At 43.6% G+C, this 24,018-nt stretch overlaps 1 protein-coding gene across 3 annotated transcripts in view; it reads right to left on the bottom strand.

Annotated features, from left to right (window-relative positions):
- The window catches only part of CSRNP3 (cysteine and serine rich nuclear protein 3), an 89,251-nt gene that overhangs the window by 11,018 nt on the left and 54,215 nt on the right, over positions 1–24,018 (bottom strand). For 2 of the 3 annotated variants that reach the window (XM_081170208.1, XM_081170209.1), the window contains exons 3-4: positions 17,558–17,728; positions 2,437–2,696 (exon numbers count right to left, since the gene is read on the bottom strand). In XM_081170208.1, the coding sequence (XP_081026334.1) occupies positions 2,437–2,696; positions 17,558–17,728 (431 nt within the window). Of the gene's footprint in view, positions 1–2,436; positions 2,697–17,557; positions 17,729–23,493; positions 23,567–24,018 lie in introns of those variants that run through there. The other variant, XM_081170210.1, reaches the window with a different exon arrangement.

Genomic DNA, 24,018 nt, shown 5'->3' with positions numbered 1-24,018 from the left:
AAGAGCATCGATGTAACCACTGGTAGCTGGTCGGCAGGTACAACTGATTGGCGCTGGGAGTGCGCCTGCAATGGAGCATGCTCAGTTTTGCACCCCTGGGAACGGAGCTTTCGTCCTTCATTTGAGAAAGTGGCTTGAATGCAAACTGCTTTGGAACTGAGCAAATAAGCCCTCCAAGCTGCGCTAGGGAGTTCTCCCACCAGGAACTATCTAGTGCGGACAAGCCCAGTGTGGCTTCCTGTCAGTGTGATAGGGACCCCCACTTGCAAATAAACTTTAGGCTGCCAATTGTCCCTTTGAGGCCACGTTCGCAGCTGCCCCACACCTGCCATTGTGTGCGACATTGGTTGTGGGACAGGTGGGCATGCTTTGTGGGCAACAACCTTGGAGGCCAAATTGACAGGCATAATTTTGCCTGTGACTGGAGGCTCCCTACAGCTGCTCTACAGCAACAGAAAATTTTCCTATGCAAATGTAAACTAATCTGCATAGGAACCCCTCCCCCCAAAAATATTAAGACTGCATATTAATACACCTTCTGCTACATATTTGTATTCAGCCCTACATAGCCTGATACCTCAGAGATAGTAGGCAAAACAACACCATCTGCACACAGGAGTACTCTTGAGAACCCCAAGGTTTGCAGAAATTCTACTAATCTTTAGAAAAAGAAAACCACTAAGTAGGAAGGGAACCCTGAAAAAGAACCCAGTGAAGACAGAGCATGCTCAGTGGGCATGGAATGCTGACTGACTGTTGATGAGAGGTGGAGATGGAATGTCCATAACAGGAGCACTTCATACTGCAAACGTTTATTGCAGGTCCCACATGTAACTGCATGCTCTGCCATAGCTTCTTTGATTCTGCAGAGCCACAGGCTAAACAGAACAACGAAGCTGTGCAACAGCATCTACTTCTACTGTACAGCTCGCTCTGAGACCCTTGTCTCACAGACAGCACCATGTACTTCTTTGGAACGTGTAAAAATATTTTTGACACAAAGATGAACCAATGTGCTGCTCTCCTTCCAAGTGGCCAGCAGGAGGAGCTCTCAAACAACCTGCAGCTGACCAGGGACTGTGCACTATGTGCTTTAAAAATCAACAATAGGCCTTTCCTGTTTTAAATAATGAGTGGGGTGGGCAAATGTTGCTGGACTCCATCACCCTTAGCAGCTCACCATTCTGGCTGGGACTGATGCTGCTTGGAGCCCAATGACATTTGGAGGGCTCCAGGTTCTCCACCAAAATACATTTTGTACTCTTACTCATTTGTTTGTTTTAAGCAGAGCTGCATAAAACCTGTTTTTCTCCATCTTCACTAGAACGAAGGTTTTTAAGTTGTTATTTTCATCTGTGCTAATTATTTCCTTTTGTATTTTTTAATTTTGTATAGTGTCGGTTTTGCTTTTGCTTTTTAAGCTGCCTAGAGCATTGATGGGAAGCCATGTACATATCACCACTGCCACCATCATCTTGTAACAACCTATTTCTCGTCTGCTTTTTTCCTAACACTGTCAGCGCGATCCCAAGACATGTGGGATGTGGTCTGCTTTGCCCACTCCCCTTCACAAGGACAGAGTTGAGGGACGAATTTGCAGTAAGTTTTGACTCTGATCTGGATGTGATCTGCTTTCAAATCAGCCAAACTGAGTGCTTTAAATACTGCTGCAACCACCTGCTCAATCTGGAGTGCCTCTGTGGCACTTAAGCAGACGATGCGAGTCCACTATGGCCCACCGGCCATGTATGGTGACTTGTCTTCATGTGTGTGTATTTGCCAGTAGCCTGGGACCATAAAAAAATAAGAGATTGCTCAAGTCCCAGGCAAACAATATGAGACACAAAATTTTGCAGAGACAGTCAGTAGCATCATCTCTCTGAACGCCAGGTGTGTCCAGTACCTGTAAGCTCTGACTGGGCATGAGAAGGAACACATAAACAGATTGGTGCAGGACATGCTTCAGTCAGAGTCTCCTGCAAGTAGATACCATACAGAACACATATAAAATGGGTTCCAATATTTTATCCGGCAGCCTCATCCCACATTACCCAGATTCCTAACACAAAGCAGCGCTTTCTTAAAATAACCAGCCAAAATCTCTTGTGCAGAACAATCCGCACTAAGCAATTTGGCTAACCATATTTAAATTTTGATCAAAGCGAGAACTTTGATGGGGGGAAAAGAATTGCCATCGTATCTGCATAGCAGGAAGGAAGCTGTCGCCTTAAAGAGCTCAGGTGGAAGCCTATTACAAATCTGATGAGTTAATGTGGGAAACAGGGAAGATGCCAGCTTCCTTGGGGCAATTGACGTGCAGCCATGTTAGAAGCAGAGACGCAATCTTGCCAAGGATGTAAGTGCGGCAATTCCTCTGTTTCCTGCTTCTTGCCCACACGGTAGAGAGGCAATGCGGTTCGCTGGCCTTGTCCTTACCTTGAGCTTTAAAGAATTCAGTTTCTCCTCCCTGAGATGCTCTCTCAACATCTCTCGGTGAAGCCTCTCTTGCTCCATCGCAAATTCCCCCAGTGTGTACTGGCGCACACTGTTGTGACGTGTGGACATGCCCAGGGTGCTTCCTCCCTGGCTGGGGACGCTCGTGAACCCTTGCCTCCTTGTGAAGTAGTACACGGTAACGCAGTTAAAATGAACATTCTTCGTCCTCTTCCGCTTCTCTCTTTTCAGAATCGATGATGCTGCAAAGAAAGAAGGTGACCAGCTTAGAATGAAAACCGTTCTCACCATTTCACAAATTCTCAGCAGTGGGGTTCCCCAGGCCAGCTGGTGCTGAGCACCTCTGCCTGGGGGAATCAGGGCTGAGGAAGGAGTGCTGGTGGTAGGGGCAGGCATGAGTGCAAGTTGTGTGTGCCTCCACACACACAACCGATTTCCCATGTGGGGAGAGGGAGTTATTCCAATTCTCGGCCTTCCTCGCTCTGTGCAGTTAATTGGGTGGAGAAGCTGGCCTGTTGCCAGTTTCCTTCTCTCTCCCTCCCATATCAGCATACATGCTTAATTCGGCATTCAACTTATTTTCATTCATTTTCATTATTGTTATTAGCATATAGTGCTACTGCCACATTTAGTCAATTCATTAGTTTTGTTAACGGATCAAAAACATTCTGAAAGGCTAACAAACTACCCCTTCCCCCCAATCAACGGGGAAGTGGATTTATAGCCATCTTAAGTTATTTTTAGCAATCCTTAATACAAAACTGACATTTTCAAAAAGGCTTTCATTCCGTGTGAAAACAGGAACTGCCTGTTCAAAGACAATACCTGATGTGACATGTTGAATTCACACATCACAACAAAAGAATATTGGGGGTTGGTTGGTTTTGGTTTGTTTTTGAACTGCTTTCTCATGTGCCTATTTAGGCAGGGTTAATGGATTACTCAGCTAAAACTCTTAGGACTCCTTGGTCATTTAATCAGGTGGTAGTCAATGTTGCTGTTAAAAGTTTTGCTGCAGTGCAGTTCCATCCATGTTCATTGCACTTTCCAGAGCAACTTTAATTTGTTTCCAATCTCAATTTCCGATCTTAACTGTGGAACAATGCGAAGACAACAAAGGTGTTGCAAAAGACATTCAAAGGTGTTCCAGTAAAAGCAGGCACTGCTTCTCTTACGAGACAAACCTAACTGCTTATTTTTATATAAAGCAGAATAGAGGCCTAGAACCTCTAACTATATAGCCAGCCATCTCAGAGGTAACAACATGGAGGTTCTTCTTCCCATACTGTCTCTAGGAACCAGGTGCCGGGAGTTAGGACAGGAAGACTTAAATACCCTGGGAGTGGACCTTAGGAAAGCCTATTTCCTCCTGGGGGCACCTGCTCTCCAAGCCTGTCTGCCATTGACCAATTTAACAGGAGCCAGATTTCCAAGCTTGCCCACCGGAAGTGAAAACCCAGTCAGTCCTGGTTTCCGTCAGGTCCCAGTGAAAGGAGGCATTGCCAACCTGCCGCACCCATTAGGGCAAGTGGACTTACTTATTTTTACATCTGTAAGTTGCATTTCCATTAAAAATATAACAAGACAGAATACAACAGATAAAAGCAAAATCAACAAAGATATCCATAAAACAAAAGAAGCTTAAGGGACTTTGACCCCAAGTTGTTTAAGACATTATGAATTAACAGAAGTCCCTTGAACATGGCAGCTCTCTTAATGGTGGGGTAACATATTGCCAGTAATCTGGCCCTGTGAGCAGTCTGCACAACTGTGGACCAGATAAAAGGGTAATCCCCACATGAAGCACAGCTATCAAGCCTTCAGGCAGTGCCAATGCATGGGCCGCTGTGGTCAGGCTGTCACCGTTCAGGAAAGGTTGCAGCTGGCAAACCACCTGAACCTGGTAAAAGTCACTCGAGAGCACAGAGGTCAACTGGGACTCTAGTGACAAAGATGGATCAAGGAATACCCCAAAAATGAACACCTGCTCCTCGTTCAAAGAGAGTGCCATCCCATCCAGAACAGGCAGCTAATCTATCTCCTGGACATGGAAACCTCCAACCCACAAGGCCTCCCTCTTTATAAAGGGACCCCTGACCATTAGGTCCAGTCGTGGCCAACTCTGGGGTTGCAGCGCTCATCTCACTTTATTGGCTGAGGGAGCTGGCGTACAGCTTCCGGGTCATCTGACCAGCATGACTAAGCCGCTTCTGGCAAACCAGAGCAGTGCATGGAAACGCCGTTTACCTTCTTGCCGGAGCGGTACATATTTATCTACTTGCACTTTGACATGCTTTCGAAATGCTAGGTTGGCAGGAGCAGGGACCGAACAAGGGAGCTCACCCCGTCGCAGGGATTTGAACCACCAACCTTCTGATCGGCAAGTCCTAGGCTCTGTGGCTTAACCCACAGCGTCCCTATCTTTATTTAGGTACCCAACATAAAACAAACAAACACAGGGCTTTCTTAAACCTCAAGTAACTTGGGTTGGCTAATTAAGGTTTAAGCAATGGAAACATTATTACCTGCCTAGTGAGTATCTTGCCCCATGTTTTCACAAACCGATTACTCTCTCATGGCATATCTTGTGCATGAGAAATTAATGCCAGAGGCCTGCCACACAGTGATGCTATTTAAGTAGCACGAATGCACGATGTGTGTTTGTCTTGTTTCATTCATTCCTTCGTCTCTCCCATGTGCTGCACAAAAAGGTAGACTTGTTGTCATGCAGTTGTTACATCAGAAATAAATCAACCTGTCAGGAGCATAGTTTTCCCACACTCATCACACAGGCTGTGTAAACACCAGACCTTTTAAAGGGCATTCAAAGCACATACCCACACCCCAAGAATTCTGGGAACTGCAGTTTGTTAAGGGTGCGAAGAGTTGCAGGTTTGTGGAGGACAAATTACAGTTCCCAGGATTCTTGGGTGCGTGCTTTGAATGTGTTTTAAAGGTCTGGTGTTTATCCCTTTCTCATGCATTCGAACATACTTTCTAGGCAATGCATACTGATTTTGAAAAGAGCGCCTTAAATAAAACAAAACAGCTCCTTAAATGCGTTATCCCTGCTGTGCAGCTGGTCCAGACAGAGATACCTCATGCTGGAATTCTGAATGCTTTTGTTTCCCCACAAAGAAGCAGGCCGTTGTTAGCCTGCAGTGTAGAATATTAACCGTGCACACGCATTAGCTGCTTGACTCCTGAAGATACGACAGGAGCCTGCCTGATTTACTGGGAGATGGCAGTAGGAGACTGGGGGGGGGGGGGAAACTAGATGATGAGTTATGGCTGTGCAATTTAGGTGCGACAGTTGCACAGGTATGATGGGAGAACAGTAATGGTCAGAAGGGAGGAACTGAGATGGTCATAAAAGATGCTGACAGCCTTTGTAACATGAGGCCATATATTTAACAGCAATAAGGCACAACAGGATGTGTGAGCTGGTTAAAAACTCTTCTGTCTCAGGCAATTAGAGCCATTTGGCCTTCAGGCCCTTCTTGCTGCCACACATCCACAGGGAGCAATACCAGGTTTTTTTAATCTTAGGCGATAGATGGGTTTCAACCCATCATGTTATTGGGGCAGGGGTGAGGTGGGACCTGTGACCAGTCAGTGAGTAAAAGAAAAAAGAAAATCACAATATTTTTCTCAAACTGTGTTCAGGGAAGGAACTCTGTGGTTCTTTAAAAGATCATCAGGGACACCTGAGTGAAAAGGTCAATAATGATGGATTTGTGTCCCTGAAGTTGTGAGGCCCAACGGTCTTAGCCAGTTTCCAGCGCAGTTAGCGTGTGCACCTCTGAACATGCTGCAGAATTCTCTGCAAGGCTTAAAGCAGGGGTTGGGGATTATGATATGCTGATATTTGTCACCATCCACCTGTCTTGGGAGACAATGGAAGAGTGCACCCTTGGGGGTGAATTCTAACAACTGGAGAGTTACAGCGCCTGCTGTGGCCGTAAAGACCGACATGGGAGACTCATGTTTTGCTGCAGCTGGGGCAGAAGAAGGCATCAGGTTGTGCTGATGCAGGTATGCCTGGCGTTTCTTCTCTCTGAGCTCCTCCCAGTGGTCATTCCTCCTCTGGTCACTGCTGTGGATAGACAACCTGATTGTCTCCAGGCACTGTGGTTGTCTGCAAGGGATTCCCACATGGCAAGTTTAATGTTGCCAGCCTTCAAGGCTTGCTTGCAGACATCTTTGTTGGTCTGCCAATGGGCCTGGTGCCTGTAGTTTGCTGGACTCCAGTTCCCATTATCCCTGACTATTGGCCATGCTGGCTGGGGCTGATGGGAGTTGGAGCTCAACAGCAGCAAGATAAATGGCTACAGATTCCTTGCTACCAGCTTTAAGGTTCCATGAGAGGCAAGTCAGCATGGAAGAGGTTCCCTTCCATCATGCTCTCAACAGATGCTTCCATTCATCTTTGGTGCGTCCTGTTCTTCGGTGACCCCATCCATACCAAGGCCATCGCACAACCTAGCCAAAACCTGGTAACAAAAGTGTGCCAGGTATGAAATAATCAATGTAACTTTCTCTTGTGCACATGAAACTGCCCAACACAATGACAACATGAGATGGAGTATTATCTCTAGATACGATTAGTGTAGAAAAACACTGGCTGCTTTTTTTATTACCTTTTAGACCTCTAGCACTGCTAAAGCCCAGGACTTCTGGAAACGGAAACAGAATACCTTTCTACTAAAAACACAATCTTTTTCCTATAGGAAGCAATTATAGATCTGTTTCATTTATACCTCCAGGTGGCCTGTTTTATTAGCTTCATAAATAACTGAGTACACTATCACAGAGGGCCTATATTACTTTACAGCCATTATTTCATTGCTTTTATTTTTTAATTGCAACCTGGAACATTATTAATACACATTTGCTCCCATTCAGCAAGGGACAGCCATGTGAGGAAGCAGGCATCATCCGAAGGCACAGCTGAGGTACATCCTTATTGCTACATGTGGCAAATTAACACACTCTTCCAAGTCACGAAAGCTTCCTGCCTGATTGCACGGAAAGCCTGTTTGCCACAGGCGCGTGACCAGGGACAAAACCGTCTTACCAGAATCTGGCCATTTGTTTGGATAAGAGCTGAAATTGGCACAGAATGTGTTCCTTGTTAAGTATGAAGCTCCAGGTTTTATCTCCAAATAATCATCTCCTAGATCATCCCCTGATTTTATATCCTGCTCTTGCACAAGGTTCTCAGTGGTCTCCTGTCCAGACTGCTGAGTGGTTTCACACACGATTAGCTCCAGTAAGGCAACAGCATCTGGTGTTTCCAGCCCATCAACTAGGCTCTATCCTGTGTCAATTCTGAGTGAGATGCCTCTCTGAGACTTAGAGATCCAATGTGACCTTTAGTTGGTCTTCGTATGAGGAAACTCCTTACACATAATCTTGCTTAAGCAAATTCTACCAAGCTTTCCAAAAATAGATCACGGAATTCCACCGGCGGGTGGAGGTGGGGGGGGGGTCTCGGCTCAGTTAAAAATAAACTGATGCTGTGAATGGAAAGCATGTTTGCCTTGTTTGCAAAAAAGAAAATGGGGGGGGTGGCGAGAAAAAGTAGCATAAATGACATGTCAAGTCTTTTAATCTTTTTCAAGCACCATTTCTACTGTAAAAAGAAGTTACTCAGTTACTAAACATAAATAAATTGAGCTTTCGCTGGCTGGAATCCAAAGTGTAAGCACTTTCCTCAGCAGTCTCAGCTATTCTCCTCCTGTCAAAGGCACATTAAAATAAATGTGAGCCATATGGCTCCGCAACAGAGTACCCGCAGGTTTACAACCAGCAGGGCAATGCAATTCGTTTACTGCCATCAGAGAAATATTTTAGGGAGAGGGGAAGTCTCAAGGCAAGAGCGTGTAGCACAGAGCAGCCCATTTCTTTTTCCTTTTGTTTTTTAAAGCAACGTGGCAGACGACAAGGCTATTCTTAAAGCCACTAACCCATTTTCCTGCTTTTTGATGTATTCTCAGTGCTGTGCTGGAACATTCTAATAAAAAGGATTAACCCCATTCTACACCCACTCCCTGGATTTCCCACATAGTATTCATCAAGTCTTAACAAGATAGGACTGTCAAGTGTAATTCATCATCGCGGTAATCCAGGTCAAAACATCACTTTTCCAAAAGGCCCACTTTTAACAGCCATCCTAGAAAGCAAAGCCAGACGAAAGGCTCACGGACACTAATGGACTTTAATGTCATGCACTAAACAAAATGAAATCTAAAGAAACAAAACAGATGCCGCCTTAATGTGCACTCCAAAAATAGCTTTGTTCTTTCTTGCAGACAAAGAGATGCCTTCTGTTGAGTCACAGGACTAGTACATCTAGTCCAGTTTTGGTCTGTTCTGACTGGCCACTGCTCTCCAAGGTTGCAGGCAGAAGGTTCTCTCCCAGCCCTGCTTTCCAAGCTCCATTAACTTGAGATTGCTAGCGACTGAATTTAGGATTTTGTATGTGCAAGTCATGTGCACTGCTGCTGAGATATATGGGACTCCAATACATCAAGCTTTTAATTTGGATCCTTGCAAATCTAAACGTGGACCAAACTGCAACCACAGCCTATTCAGGAAAGGAGACACCCTTGTCTTACATGAGCACTGGCCTCTTAACCAACCAGAGGATACCAGGAAGGAATATCTGCTGCACCACTGTCTAGTCTACATGAATGGAACATAAGCACAGATGACCTTATTTGGCTTAGTGTTACATCCAAACCCAGGGGTGTGATTTGTTTCCCCCATACAAACCACTGAGCAATGAGCCCAAAACAAACCTTGGTTATAGCTCACGGCTTGTTTGGAGATAAACAAACCATGAACCTGGGTTGAGATGTAATGCTAAACCAAACCATGGCTTGGCTCCTGTCAACGCAATTGTAAATACTGGAACCAGAACCAGAAGCTAGTCCCGTTGACTTCAGTGAGACTTAGTCCAAATCAGGTTACAATACTACGCACACAGAACACTAAGATACGCAGCCCAAAAGGGCAGTTTTTAATCCTACACTTCAACTAACATTTATTGTGTCAAGAGCTTTCTAGTCTAAATCTTAGCCTCACATTCACAACATTTCTGTCATAGCTTTAATTCCAATTTATACATAAGTTCGAAGGTTTTCTGAGTTGATTATGCTGAATGCTGCTGTGAGCCCTGGGCAGAGCTCAAGTTGTAATGTGACTAAGCAAAATGCACAAAGCATTTTTGCCATTGCCACCATTGAACGCTGATGGTGGAGGAACAAGGTAGGCAGAAGTTTCTAGACCTGCAACTTGTGGGGCTTTGTGAGGGTGGACCTCCTTCTCTTCCCTCAGGCCATATCCACTCTATCCTATGACCCCTGGTACACCCTTCCAGGGACCACACTATTTGATTTTATTGGCATTTTATTGTTCTTCTCTGAGAGCCAGTGTGGTGTAGTGGTTAAGAGCGGTAGTCACGTAATCTGGGAAACCGGGTTCGTGTCTCCGCTCCTCCACATGCAGCTGCTGGGTGACCTTGGGCCAGTCACACTTCTGTGAAGTCTCTCAGCCCCACTCACCTCACAGAGTGTTTGTTGTGGGGGAGGAAGGGAAAGGAGAATGTTAGCCGCTTTGAGACTCCTGAAGGGGAGTGAAAGGCGGGGTATCAAATCCAAACTCTTCTTCTTCTTCTTCTTCTTCTTCTTCTTCTTCTTCTTCTTCTTCTTCTTAAGTTTTGATATATTTGAGGGATTGATTGTTCTTGCTGATGCTTGTTCTGCAGACTAGTTTTTACTGTTTGTAAATATTGTTTACAATATTGTTTAATAAAAAGGGGTCTATAATCTATTTACATAAATAATTAGGTATTCATCAATTTCATATTTTTTTTAAAAAAAAACCACACAATTTAAGCTGTAGTCCTATACCCTTTTACTTCACGGTAAGTTTAATTGAACTCAACAAGACTTCTGAGTCACAATGCATAGGACTGGTCTAAGTAATTTGCTTTCTGTGTAACATTTTCCTTTTTGTCCAGCTTTGTGTGGAGAAGCCTGCAGATTTTCTTACCAGTATCTCTAATCATTACCATAAAGGGATGCTGAATAAATAAACCTAGCAGTGCATTCAGTAAGATTTTCAAGTTGTACTTGGACTATGTTCAAAGCTACTCTTAGTAGCTATTTAAATACAGTTGTGGCATAGCTCACCTTGGCCTCAAACCCTAAATCCATTCTCCAAAGCAGTCTGCTTTTTTATAGTTTATGTTTTACATTTTGTATTTAAGCCAACAGTGTCTTCTCAGAGCACTCTGCGAGGAAACACCACCTGATCAGCCTTCGCTCACCAGTAGCAATCCTTCAGGATATCCTTCACTCGCAATTGCACCTCTCCATTTTTCTCATTATCCTCTTTTATTTCCATTCCCTCCTTCATTTTCTTCAGTCTGTTCCACATTTTTTATTGTCTCCCCCTCCTAAATATGTGGTGGTTTCTGAGATGGTTTACACAGCACATCTAAATTCCCATGCACCTTAGGCCCTCATGATGTCTGAAACCAAAAGACCCTCCCACCAACTCTTTCTACAACTCTGAACAATAGCCATAGTGACAGCTTCTTCAAACTAAAGGCAAGGGCAGCAGGACCAAATAGTGGGTCTTGTGGGCAATGTAGAAAAATATTTGTGATCTGTCCACACAGTAAAAGCCCGTGTGATGGAATGCTCAGCGTTCACAGGTAGTCCTCTCCTCCTGGAGATTCTCCAGAGTGACGCCCCATGAGCCAATGTGCACATGTGGAAGTATTTTGCATATGCACACAAGGTCCTGGGGTCCCAATCAATATACTGAAAGCCCTAGACAGAGCATTCTGTTTCTAGTGTCAAGTCCTGGTTTGCTGTGGAACAGGTGTGAAGGGAACAAGATTGTAAACCTTCAAAAGTGTGACCAAACTTCTCGCAATGTGTAGACTAGTTCACACATAACGTGCCACATCGTTTTATTTTTCTGCAGTTGATGAGTATCTTTTTATTGACCGGCAGAGCTAAATGTGTCAACTGACTCTACTGAAAAGGACTGCATGTGATTTAAGGGATATGACAATCCTATATCCATAGCCTAGGGATGCTTGAGAAAAGCAGTATCTGCAAATTCTGACACGAACGGATCTGATCTGCAACTCGCAGTCTAACATTCAGCTCTCGGAACTTAGGCTGTAATCCTAACTCTACCTGCCTGACTTGAATAGGATTTACTTCTGAGTAGGTAAGGTTAGGATTGGGCTGTTAGGCTACCCACCAGCTTTCACACTTCCCAAATATACTGATGCAGTTCTTAGCTCCAAAAAAGGTCGCAAAGTAGCTTTTTAAAATGTGTGCGCCGAGAGAAAATATATTCAGAAATGCAAACTTTCAGAGAAAATGCATTTAAAATACAGGGCAACCTCAGAGGAAAACCCACTGAAATCAATGGGCATAACTAACTTAAATGATTTGATTTCAATAAGCATACCCTGAGTTTGACCTTGTTGGATACAGAGCACATACTTTAATATGTATTTAAATGTGGATTTCCACCCCCACCCCCCCAAAAAAAGGACCGGATGATTAATGAAGAACAAAATTGAATTATGGGTGAATGTATGCAAAAATGACATGGGACGGAAACAGACTGGTTTGCCTGTCCTTTCCACAGTGTAGTCACAAGTAATCACTAGATCCTGTAGCCCCAGAACAATGAACACCTATGTGAGAATCAGGCTCTAGTCCCAACATCTGTTCCATGATGTTACTTCTTTCACTGGCCTATATTCCTTACCCCCATAAAGGATGGGCACCCATCATAATTTCCACTCTCCACAAACCTAACTGAACCATTCCAGGTATGCCCCTGACACCTTCACAAGATCTCAGAAAAGCTGCCCTAGCCAACTTAAGTATGACAGACAGCACAACTGGCTGACTGAAGTGTGATCAGGCCATTTTATTTTATTCCCGCCCCAGAATGACAAAGACATTACACAGAGGCCCCGGGAGAATAGCCTATTATTCCATTAGGCAGATGGACGAGGTCAGAAGTCAAAAATACATTTCAGTGTGCCTTGTTATAGACGGATTTACTTTGCCGTTTATATAGGCTGCGGTTTGCTTTTGTTGGTAAGTCTACCATTCATTAATTTGAGGGCTTTGATGCCACAGCTGTACATGTTTTTTGTTGTTTTTTTAAAGGAGTCACCGGCATTGGTTGGAGTCGTGTTTAAAAAATAAGGGACTAGGTCAGGGAGTCCAAGCGTTCCTGTTCACTTATGCAAGCTGCATTTCACTCTCCCAAGTTCAGGGCGCAGGATGCTTTGAAATGCAATCGTCACATGCACTCACATCGCTTCAGCGCCTGAGGTTTGTAACTGCTTCCCAGGAGGGAAAATATCTCTCCACTGTCTGGTTTAATAACCAGATGAGACTCCTATTCAAGGCTCTTTCTGAAGCAGCAACAGCTTTGCTTCAATTCTAGGCAGGCTACTGGCTCTGCGCCAACTCCCTTTCTCAACCTCATCACCAAGGTTATTTCCTGACAGAGCCACAATCCATGGACTACATTAGGAAGAGCGGATTTATTGTTTTCATTATTATTATCATTGCTTTTTTTTCTGTACAGCAACTTTGAAACCTGGAACATGTTGTCTGATGCAAATCATATACTATAGCAGACTAAAGGACAAAACACCAAGCTGTGCACCCTTATAGCTTATTCAACAGAAAGAGACATGTGTAGTAATGAAAACTGGTAATTTCATTTCTTAATTTGTTTTGCCTATAGCTGACAAACAGTGTTCTTAGCTACGATTATAGCGTTTTGTGAATTCTGGTGACAGTAGCCATTCGGAAACTGACCCAAACCAATTCGACTTAGTGTCTCCTTGTTTTTAAGACACTCCACAATTCTGGAAGAAAGAGTCATAGGACAAAAGCATGTCCCTTTATTCCAAATGACTCTGCTCTGAGCAGTCTGAAATTTATACTGTTCTGTTCCATGTGGAATACTTGTATGTGTTTTTTATAACTGTGTTGGGCTTGCAACACACACACAGACACACTCTTTATTGCTGGGACCTTATGGTGAAGGATGGGCAAAAGATTCTATAAATAAATAACCAAATAAATGGGCTAGGAGGGAACTATGCCAGTTTATCTTCGCAAATGATACAAGTTGTTGAAGACAGGGTTGTCTTCTAGTTGAAAAATTATGATTTGTTGTTCTTCCTGGTTAATTTACACCAAATTTTGATTACATTTAGGAAAGCAATTTCTGGCTGTGCAGCAATCGTTTCCTAAGCAATGACATTTGCTCAGGAGGTATTGTGACTCAGCTTCTACCTTTTAGGCAGAATTTGACCCAGAGGTTCTAACTGGAGAAGCCCTTTTCTTTTCTATTTCCCCCTTCCCACCCCCACGTGCCCCTCAAAGTATTTTTACCCATCTCCTGTCATTTTTACCATTCTCCTCTCACACTCATCTTGTACCTTATCCCACCACCTCTCAAACTGCCCGTTTCTTTCATCCTTCCCTCCCCAACCGCACCTACCCCTGAACCCTGGTCCTTTTACATCAATTTCCTCCTCCTCTAACAGCTTACATCTCTTATCCCCTTCCTTTCTGTAGCCAAGCAAGTGAAGAGGCACTGGGGAAGGCTGTACCAATGAGGCCCATCTAAAAGTGGCCCAAGGCCCTACTCTTTGAGAAACACTACTCTAGATCAATGCTCTTCAACTTGGGTCCCCAAATGTTGTTAGACTACAACCCCGATCAGCCCAAATCATTGACTAAACAGGTTGCAGAAGATATGAACTGACTCTAGATTATTTGCAGTCATTGCAACGAAACCTGTGCTTGACTGTGGGTCCCAAGCTTAAGAATATTCTTCCTCCCGCCCCCTCAAATGTGTGTGCTATAAAATATCAATTTTACTCTCCAACCATCAAAACCAACCAATTTAAAGTGAGCCTTTTTCTTTGCTACTCCCAGGCAAATCCTCATCTTTACAAAATATCAGCATAATCATAAGCAAACTCTTGCCTAGAGTAGGCATGCTATTTCTGCACCCAGCAGCTGTCAATACCACAAACTAAACTGTTTGCAACATTTACCGGTAGTTTCCATCTTCAGCTATAAGGAAAGAGTAATTTGTTTCACAGAGCACTCTTTTTTAAAAAAGTGAATATAGTACTTTGTTTTGCAAAGCAACCTGAAAACACAGCTGCCGTGAAAAGCGACGTTATTGAAGACATAGACCACAATATTGCCTTCCATTGCATTGTTCTGAATTCTACTAGCATACACTGCAGTGCCAGAAATGGTCTAATCATTTGTTCATGTTATCTGCCACTGCACTAATAGCCAGTGCTTAGCATTTATAAAGAATCTATGACTCTTCAAGCTGACCTAGAATGCCCATATTAGATACTTAAGCACTGGTGGCTGCACATACAGTTGCCAGCCCTGCCATGTGCAATGCACTGTCATAATACAAAGATGATTATCAGTAGTTTATTTTGCAGTTTATATCCCACATTTCCAATAAAATGCAATACAAAACACACTTTAAAAACTCAGTAAAATCTCACATAAAAATCTACCAGGTTAAAAAAAAAAATCACCTTACGCAGATGCCCAGTCATAGATTCTTCCACATCTCAGTGTCTCTCTAAGGGAGTGTACACATTGCATAATAATGTGCAGTCAGCATTGGATGCAGGCACCTTTTGGATGTGCTATACACACAGCAGCATCCCCATGTAGTCCTTGTCCCACACTATTTTGTCAATCAAAAGTGCATTGTGCTAGAACAGTTTTAACCCATTTTGTGCGGAGAATGCCCTTCTCAAGCGCTTGCTGAGTACATGTGTACACATAGAATGCGTCCTCAGGTCACTTCCTATCAGGGCAGGCCTACTGACATTATAGGGCTGTGCCACTAACATCGCCTCCATATACCAATATGTATCATTTGCATATCAGTATATCAACACACCAGTTTCCAGCCTCTCTCTTTTGAAAGTTTGTGAAAAAATATGTTTTTCAAAAAAGTTTATGGAAACATCAATTGAGGGGAGGGGAGAAACCTGTTGCACATTAGTAAGAAAATGCTCCCACCAGTGTGTATAGACAACACTGACAGTAGCTGCTGCTTTAGATGATGCTACAATGTGAAGGTGTGTAAAGGTAAAAGGTAAAGGACCCCTGGACAGTTAAGTCCAGTCAAAGGAGACTTTGGGGTTGCAGCGCTCATCTGGCTTTCACACCGAGGGAGCCAGCGTTCATCCACAGACAGCTTTCCGAGTCATGTGGCCAGCATGACTAAACCGCTCCTGGTGCAACGGGACACCGTGACGGAAACCAGAGCACATGGAAATGTCATTTATCTTCCCGCCACAGCAGTACCTATTTATCTACTTGCACTGGTGTGCTTTCAAACTGCTAGGTTGGCAGGAGCTGGGACAGAGCAACGGGAGCCCACACCGTCATGGGGATTCGAACCGCCGACCTTCTGATCGTCAAGCCCAAGAGGCTCAGTGGTTTAGACCACAGTGCCCTATGTACAAGAACACACAGTGGAAAAATGACCCCTGTGCATTTCAGTGGCTATGTGTGTACACAGCCCTACTCACACCCTTACAGCCATAACAAGAAACCTCCTTTCCTCTCCTTGGGAGGCCCTCCATAACCAAGCTAAACCCATGTGTTTTTTGGAAACTGTCCCCCTCTTTCTCCCCCCAAATTCCCCCTTGTGGGTTCCCACTGCTCACCAGAGAACTCTAACCACAAACTCATGGACACACTCAATCTCTCTGGAACATAATAATTGCTTTAAACCAAATCAGACCATTGGTTCATCTAGTACTACTGTCTATATACCATCTGTCAGTGACTTTCTGGGATTTCAGACCAGCCTTTCCCAGTCCCACCTGGGATTAAACCTTGGGGTTTAAACCTTGGACCAAATCATGTGCTCCACCTGTGAGTTATCCCCACCCCCTTTGTCAAACCCACTTGGGGATATTTCTTCCCTTTCTTATGCCACCATTCGGGGAACCATTCGAATCAATGCTGAAACTTTTATAGCTTCACACTGAAATGTCTTTCTCTCTACCAATTATTCCTGCTGTTCAAGTGTTCTAATAAGCAGAGAGAAGGAATCTAAAACTTCAGAATAGGCAGCAGAAGAGTAGGATTATAATGACTCACCTACATTGGTATTCTTAGATTATTCAGAGCCAACTATATTAACAGAACTGCTATCTTTACTATAATGGGGCAACAGCAGAAACTGTATGATAAACCCAAAGCACACCCACTCTATTCTCTTATAAACGTGATGATTACTAGCTTGTGCAACAACGGGTTACACTATTTTATACATATCCTGTTTGTTCTCTTATTTATATTTTGATACATTTGTAGTCTGCTTTTCTATACAGAATATTCAAAGCAGCCTATAGACGACAACAAGACAATATTAAATAAAGACAATGTAAATGATTGATCATTACATAAAGCATTAAAAATAACAAGCACATCCAGATCAAGCTGTCTATAAAGCCACTAGTTGGGTGCTGTATTTCAGCTGGATGCCTTTTGAAATAAATAGGTCATTTGCCCTGAGAAAGTCAAGCAATGATGGAGTCAGGCGGATCTCTCCCGGGAGGGCATTCCAGAAGCTAAGGCCCTGTTCCTCATTGTTGACTGCTATGTATCTGAAGACAATTGGATACAGACCAGATCTTAATGCCCAGGCTGGTTCATATGACCAAAGACAGTTCTTCAAGTATAAGCTTCTCAAGATCCTGGCCAATTTAGGTCTAGTTCAGCCACATGGTTCCACGGCAAAGTCATTCGTCTGATCAGGGCCAGTTTCAACACACCCAGCACCATGCAAATGACCTAAAATGTGTGGTGCTGCATAAGTGCATATTACCATGGGGCCAAACCAGTCTATTGCCCACTGCACTGAAGAATGCAGGCATTATTCTGTAAGTATAGTAAACAAAGGGGACAAAAGCATGGAACATCATTTGAACGTTTTAATCTACAGAGCTTCACTCTCTAGGTTTATTACTTACGGGTGAAATGATTTGAAGTGGATGGGTTGACACTATCACCACTGTCAGCGCTTTCACTGCTAGAAACGTCGTCATCCGATTCCCGCACCGAAGAGCAGGGCGAAGAGCCATCAACTTCTTCAAACTTCCTCTTTAAAATTCCACTCATAGCTGCAGCACTGTCACATGTACCTGCAAGAGGAACAGGTGCAATGAAGCAAGGAAACATTTGACTGCAGACCAGGCAATCAAGGTCTTTAAAGTCATTCTGAGATGGGTTTTCTAATACTAGAAATGCTCAAGCTTCTCATGAATAAGTTCCAGTGAGGGAGGGGGGCAGGGAGATAGAAGTGTCAACATTTGAGGCAAGAGAATTTCCTAGGTTCCCTCCTTTGTCTTATTAAGGAGTTTAAGAAAACCCTAACCTCTAAATAATCACTGTAACAAGTAACACTGCTTTTCACAGAAAATTTAAATCCATGTATCCAACTAATTGGTAATGCTAATAAAGTTGCCGCTGAATGTTCCAAAACTAGACCTCATACAAAACTGATCTGGTGGGGGAAAGTCCTACAGTTTCCCTTTTTGCCTCACTTACATTTCAGGTTTCAATAAATCTTGTAAGAAAGGATGTAGAAGGCGGCGGGGGGAGACTCCTGTTCCCGGCTGGGTATGGTGACACACAACAAGGTGTGCGGTGAAATTTTCCATACAGGGACAGTTAGGGACAGAGGCACCAGCTTTGCAAGGGCGATTAGAGGGGGGGGCATGTCACAAGTGTGAGCATCACATCTCCCTCCCTAAGCTTGGTAGAAGCTTCCCAGGCTTCGGGAAGGAGGCACCAGGCTTTAATACTCCAATTTACCAGGAACATTTAGGGGACTAGCCTTGGCCCCTAGTCCACTGACCACACCCCACTGAACACAGGAAGTACTGTTCCAAAAGGCAGGTGTGTTTCTGAGGCAGTGTTTGGCATGCACTAAACTACACTCCTTCTGGTACATGCATGCGTGAGAATGGGATTCAGCATGACCTCACAAGTCCAAGATCTCCATGGCAGAATAGACTTTGTGAAAGGGCAAACCAGACTTTGCTACAAGGCCTAAAAACCTTGTTCCGTGATGCCAATCTTCCTGAAGAGTATTGGGCTGAATCTCTTAATTGTTTTGTTTATTCTTATAATCACAGGTATTCTGCACCAATAGGCTGTACTCCCTATGAGAAGATGTTTGGTAAGAAACCATAAGTCAAGCACATGAGAATCTTTGATTCTGACATGTGGGTCCATACTCCACAGAGAAGCAAGCTCGGAAATGGTGGTGTGCATAGCATATTTGTGGGGTACAAAAAAGGTGCATACAGAGTGCTGATGACTGACACAAATACGGTATGGTTTACCAGGAGTGTTCAGTACAATGCAAAGTGGGGGGGGGACAATGTGGGGATTTTCCAGAGTCACCCTGAAGCTGAAGAAGCAGAGGAAGCTGAGGGTGATGATCAGGGTTCGGATTCCAGTTCAGTGGGAGGTGCTGGTGCTGCTGACAGTGACATAGCAGGCTACAGGAGTGTGAAGGCCTCACTCAGACCATCTGACGGGTCTGACACTGAACTGGAAGAACCACTGTTTTCCATTGGCCACCATTCTCCTAAGAAAGAGGAGATGAGTGAAGACTTGCATCTAGTACGCAGATCTGAAAGGGCCACAAAGGGCAAACCTCCAAAGAGGTATGCTGATGAGTTTGCTAAAACAGCAACAGCTGTTGTTAGTAGCTCAGAGAAGGTGTGGGAACCTTCAAGCTTCCAAGAGTTCCAGGAGTTAACCTCAAAGGATGTTGAACCATGGCTTAAAGCCATGAAGGCTGAACTTGATTCCTTAGAAAGGAACAAGACCTGGGAGCTGGTTCCAATAGTCCCAGGGATGAAGCTGGTTGACAGCAAGTGGGTCTTTAAGGCAAGGAATGGCAAGGTAATAAGACACAAAGCCAGATTGGTCACCAGAGGTTTTTCACAGGTACCAGGACAGGACTACCAAGAGACCTACTCACCCACCGTCAAGTATGAGAGCATTAGGCTTATGCTCAAGATTGCTGCAGAAGAAGAGCTTCACGTTTCACATCACAATGTAAACACAGCCTTTTTGTACGGGGTGCTGGGGGAGGAAATTTATATGCTTCCACTTGATGAAGTGCAGGTACAGAAGGGAATGGTCTGTAAACTACGGAAATCCCTATATGGTCTCAAACAGAGTGCCAGGTGTTGGAACACAAAACTAACAGAGACATTGTTTTCTCTAGGTTTTCACCAAGGCAAAGCTGATCCATGTGTGTTTGTCAAAGAGGAGGGAAAAACAAACTGTATCGTGTATGCTTTGTTGATGATCTTCTTTTCTTTTGGAAGCATCAGGCTTTGTACCAAAGCACCCTAGCTCAGCTGCGAGAGCACTTTGACATGAAGGATCTTGGTGAGGTATCCAACTATCTTTCTCTGGAAGTAGAGAAAAACCAGGCAGGTGATTTTTTTGTACACCAATCTCAGAAAATTGCTGATGTATTGACCAGGCTGAATTTGGTTGATGCAAATCCTGTGGATACACCAACGGTAACAGATTTCCAGTTAGGTGATACTGGTGAAGCATTTTATGACACTACATTGTACAGATGCATTCTAGGCAAACTGAATTTCATTGCCAGATGTTCAAGACCTGATATAGCTGTGAGCACTAATCTGCTTAGCAGACATGCTAACAATCCTACTGTTCAGGATTGGAAAGCTCTGAAGCGCATAGCACACTATCTAAAAGGTACTATGCACTACAGACCCAGATTCACTAGTCAGGGATCTGGAGGTCTTGAGATATTTGCAGATGCAAGTTTTAGAAGTGACACCACAGTTGGCACAAGCACTTATGGGGTGTGCTACATGTACAACCAGAGTCTGTTTGACTGGCTGTGCAAGAAGCAGGCAACAGTGAGCCTGACTTCTTGTGAAGCTGAACTCAATGCACTGTCATATTCACTTATGGATTGTGAATGGTTGTTGCAACTGTTTAAGGATGTCAGGGTTAATATGAAATGTCCTACACAGTTGTATCAAGACAACAGGTCCTGTTTGGCTTTGCTAGCATCAGAGAGTTGAAAGAAAAGAACCAAGTAATTGCAGATAAAGTTACATCGTGCAAGGGAGTGTCTTTGGAAAGGACTCATTCAGGTGTCCTACATGCCAGGAAACGAGATTCCTGCAGATCTGTTGTCTAAAGTTGTTAATAGAGAACAACTTCAGTTATATGTACAGCAGTTGCAGTTGAGTTGAAATACTGTGCCACAGGTTACATGGAAAGGGGGAGGATGTTGAGAATTTCTTAAGGAGCAGACATGGGATTGTTAAGTGTCACATGTCTGTTTACATTCCAGCACAGTCTGCTGGTAACTTCCGTCTGTTTGTATAGCTTTTGCTTTGATCTGTCTCTCTGAGAAGAAAGGGAGACATGTTTTCTTTGTCCTGATTTATGCTTAATAAATCTTTAGCTGTTAGTATGTTTTCACAAGCCTCACGCCTGTTCTGTTTGCATAGTATGCTCTGCTAATATAGTGTGCTCAGGCTTTTGAAGTCTGAGTCGCTGATTTACGTCACACCAGAGATCTGGGGATCATCACGGCTGGAAGGGCATGATCCAGCTGGGGGCTAGCCAGCTGGCATCTCGACCCCCGAAGGATGCGGACAAATGGGAGGAGCAAGCTCCTCCTATAGCCTAGCTCTCTGTCTGTTTCTCAAAAAACTTTCTCCCAGGCAGCTCCATTAACAGAAGAGAACTGGCCCAGGGAGGAAAATGCCGCACGTTGTCATTTTGCAGATGTCACTACTCCCACTGGCAACACTTTGCTGAGAGAGCAAATCAGTAAGAACTAGGAGGCAGCAGGTTCTTCAATGGGTGGCAGATTTTAGCCAGGGGTCCAAACTTGGAACCACTTCCATTGACTCCATCCCTCAATTTTCCACCTCAGACAGAAGTCTCTCTACCTCCTCATAAGACCACTTTTGCAACCTACACTCCAACTCCAGTGATGTGAGTTTTCCAGATTTTTTTTGAACCCGGAGAACTTCTGGGAAATTATCTGCTGCTGCATAAAAGATTGGGATCTGATTTAGTATGCTTGACTTTTATTTGGTAAACAAAACCCTCCATGTTTATGTTTTACATTGTGTGTGTGTGTGTGTGTGTGTGTGTGTGTGTTGTATTCTACATTTTCCAGTGACAATAAGAAGTTGAAGTGAAAGTGTTGACTGGGGGGAGAGGGGCATTCAAGAAATGTTACTTTCAAACAAATTCATTTCTGAATATTTTTAATTTTTGAAAATTCATTTTTATTGCAACTTTTCAGCATAAAATACAATGAAAACAAATAAATCTAAATAAAAAAGAATATCATAAAAGGAAAAAAGAAAGAGGAAAAAAATACAAAGCCCTCTATCAGAGGTAGATCTTAACCCTTGTTTCACACAAAAAGGTGTGGATCGTTCCAGCTCTCACTTGGGAGCTTCCCTTTCTTCTCCCGGCCTCCAACCCTCGGAAAACTTCCCTTCCCTGCCTCTGACCCAGGGTCTATCACCTTCCCGTGCATACCTTCCTTAACCCAGGATATAATAATTTTACTGGAGTACTCATAAATGCTTTTAAGATCTGATAACTCAACAGAATACACTTCTTTCATATTGTTAAAAATAATAATCACGAAGACCTTGAAAACTGTTAAACCTGCAAAAATGGATAGAATAACAGATGTGACTCCGATAGGCGACATTCCAGTCACATAAAAGCCAGAGGTTTCAACCCATGTAGATGGTCCTCTATCCAAGCAAGCAAGAGGTACAATCACAATTCAGACACATTCCAGCCAGGATAAGTGATTGAGGGGGTGGAACGGGGCTGGTGGGGTGTGTACTCTGAGGGAAGGGTATCCCAAGGGCCAGACGGAGAGACATGGAGATCCCCAGGACTAGGTTCCCATACCAATATCCTAAAGGTTGTATATTTGCAACTCTAGGCAATTGTGACTGATATTGGAGCCATTCATTATGCACTTAAAACAATTTTATGAAACAATCGATTTTTAGAAATGGGGCGTGTGTGTCCCGAAAATGTTTCCATCCTGGAATGTTTTTCCACCCCACATCTCTGCCCACAACACTCCAGTCTGCTCAGTCTCTAGCTCCCTTATGAGTTGTGGGCACTGATGGGAAGCAGAAGAACCAACAAACACAGGATGTACTATCTGTTCATGGGAATGTGTCCTCAGTGCTCATTTGTAAAGCACTTTGCAAATATCCATTAGTTTGTCATATCATACAGTTCCGTGAAAAACAAGGGGAGAATTTCAGAATCATTCTGCCAGGGCAAGGTTTTTGCTCTCCCTCCTCTTTCCACATTGTTCTGGGGGAGTCTCCCAAGTTCCCAGATTCTACAGAGCAGGGGAAGGGAAATTCTGTTGCACAAGCAGAAGTCCTTGCTCAGGGCTTCTGCTGACAGGACTCATTACTTAAATCTTACCCAATGAAGTTCATCTTTCCATGCTGTGAGGGCATTTAAAATCTCACAGAGGTATTGCAACTACAAATCAAATCAATGACAGGACCAGAAGAAGAATGCAGAAATTGCTAAGGAATATATATGGCTTGCAAAAATATTTCTCTACCCCTAGAAATGCAAATGCTCAAATAGTCTTTTGAAAAGGCTTTGGGTGATGAGTTAGAAGATACGCTTAGAAATAAAAGAGAGAGGAAATATAGGGTAGGGTTAAATTAATATCTTCAGTGAAAGGATGTGCTTAATTCAACACTTGGCAATTCTGATACAATCCCATTTTATAAGTTGTTATTATCACCACATAAACCAGTTGCTATGCAGTACCATCTATTCCTCCCAGCAAATTGTCTGGGAATCTCTGACTTGATCCACTTACCTAACAAGTCAATGTGCAGCCTTGTTGTTCTGTGTTCACAGTGCACCATATATGGACAAACCTTCTGGTTGAAAATTCTAAGTGAAAAGTTAGCCCCGCCCACATTGGGCAACATTATGACCTCACAACATGGTGGGCACAAGCTATAACTAGGTAAGCAATATGCATTTTCAAGTAGAACCTTTTACATCCTCAAACTGGCCAATTTCCCACTATATTGCTTATAAATATGATGGTGCATTTTCAAAGGCTTCATTATCTCTACCTAGCAAGAACTGAGCACCAGTCAAATGAATGTGAGGGAAGGGGAACCAAAACATCATATCATATTTCTTGAAGACAGAATACTATTCCTCGAAAACTTAAATCTGAGTTGTCTAGTCACTGGGGTCACACTAATTCAATTGCAGTTTGACTTTGTCTATGAATGGCTTTGGTCTCAACCTTGAATAAGCATGCGATGGTATGTATACATGATCTGAATACATTTCCATACATAATACATTTTATTTTACAGCTCTCTGA

This window comes from Podarcis bocagei (assembly GCF_964188305.1).
Source record: "Podarcis bocagei genome assembly, chromosome: 1".
NCBI lineage: Eukaryota > Metazoa > Chordata > Lepidosauria > Squamata > Lacertidae > Podarcis > Podarcis bocagei.
This window is presented reverse-complemented; position numbering and strand designations above follow the sequence as displayed.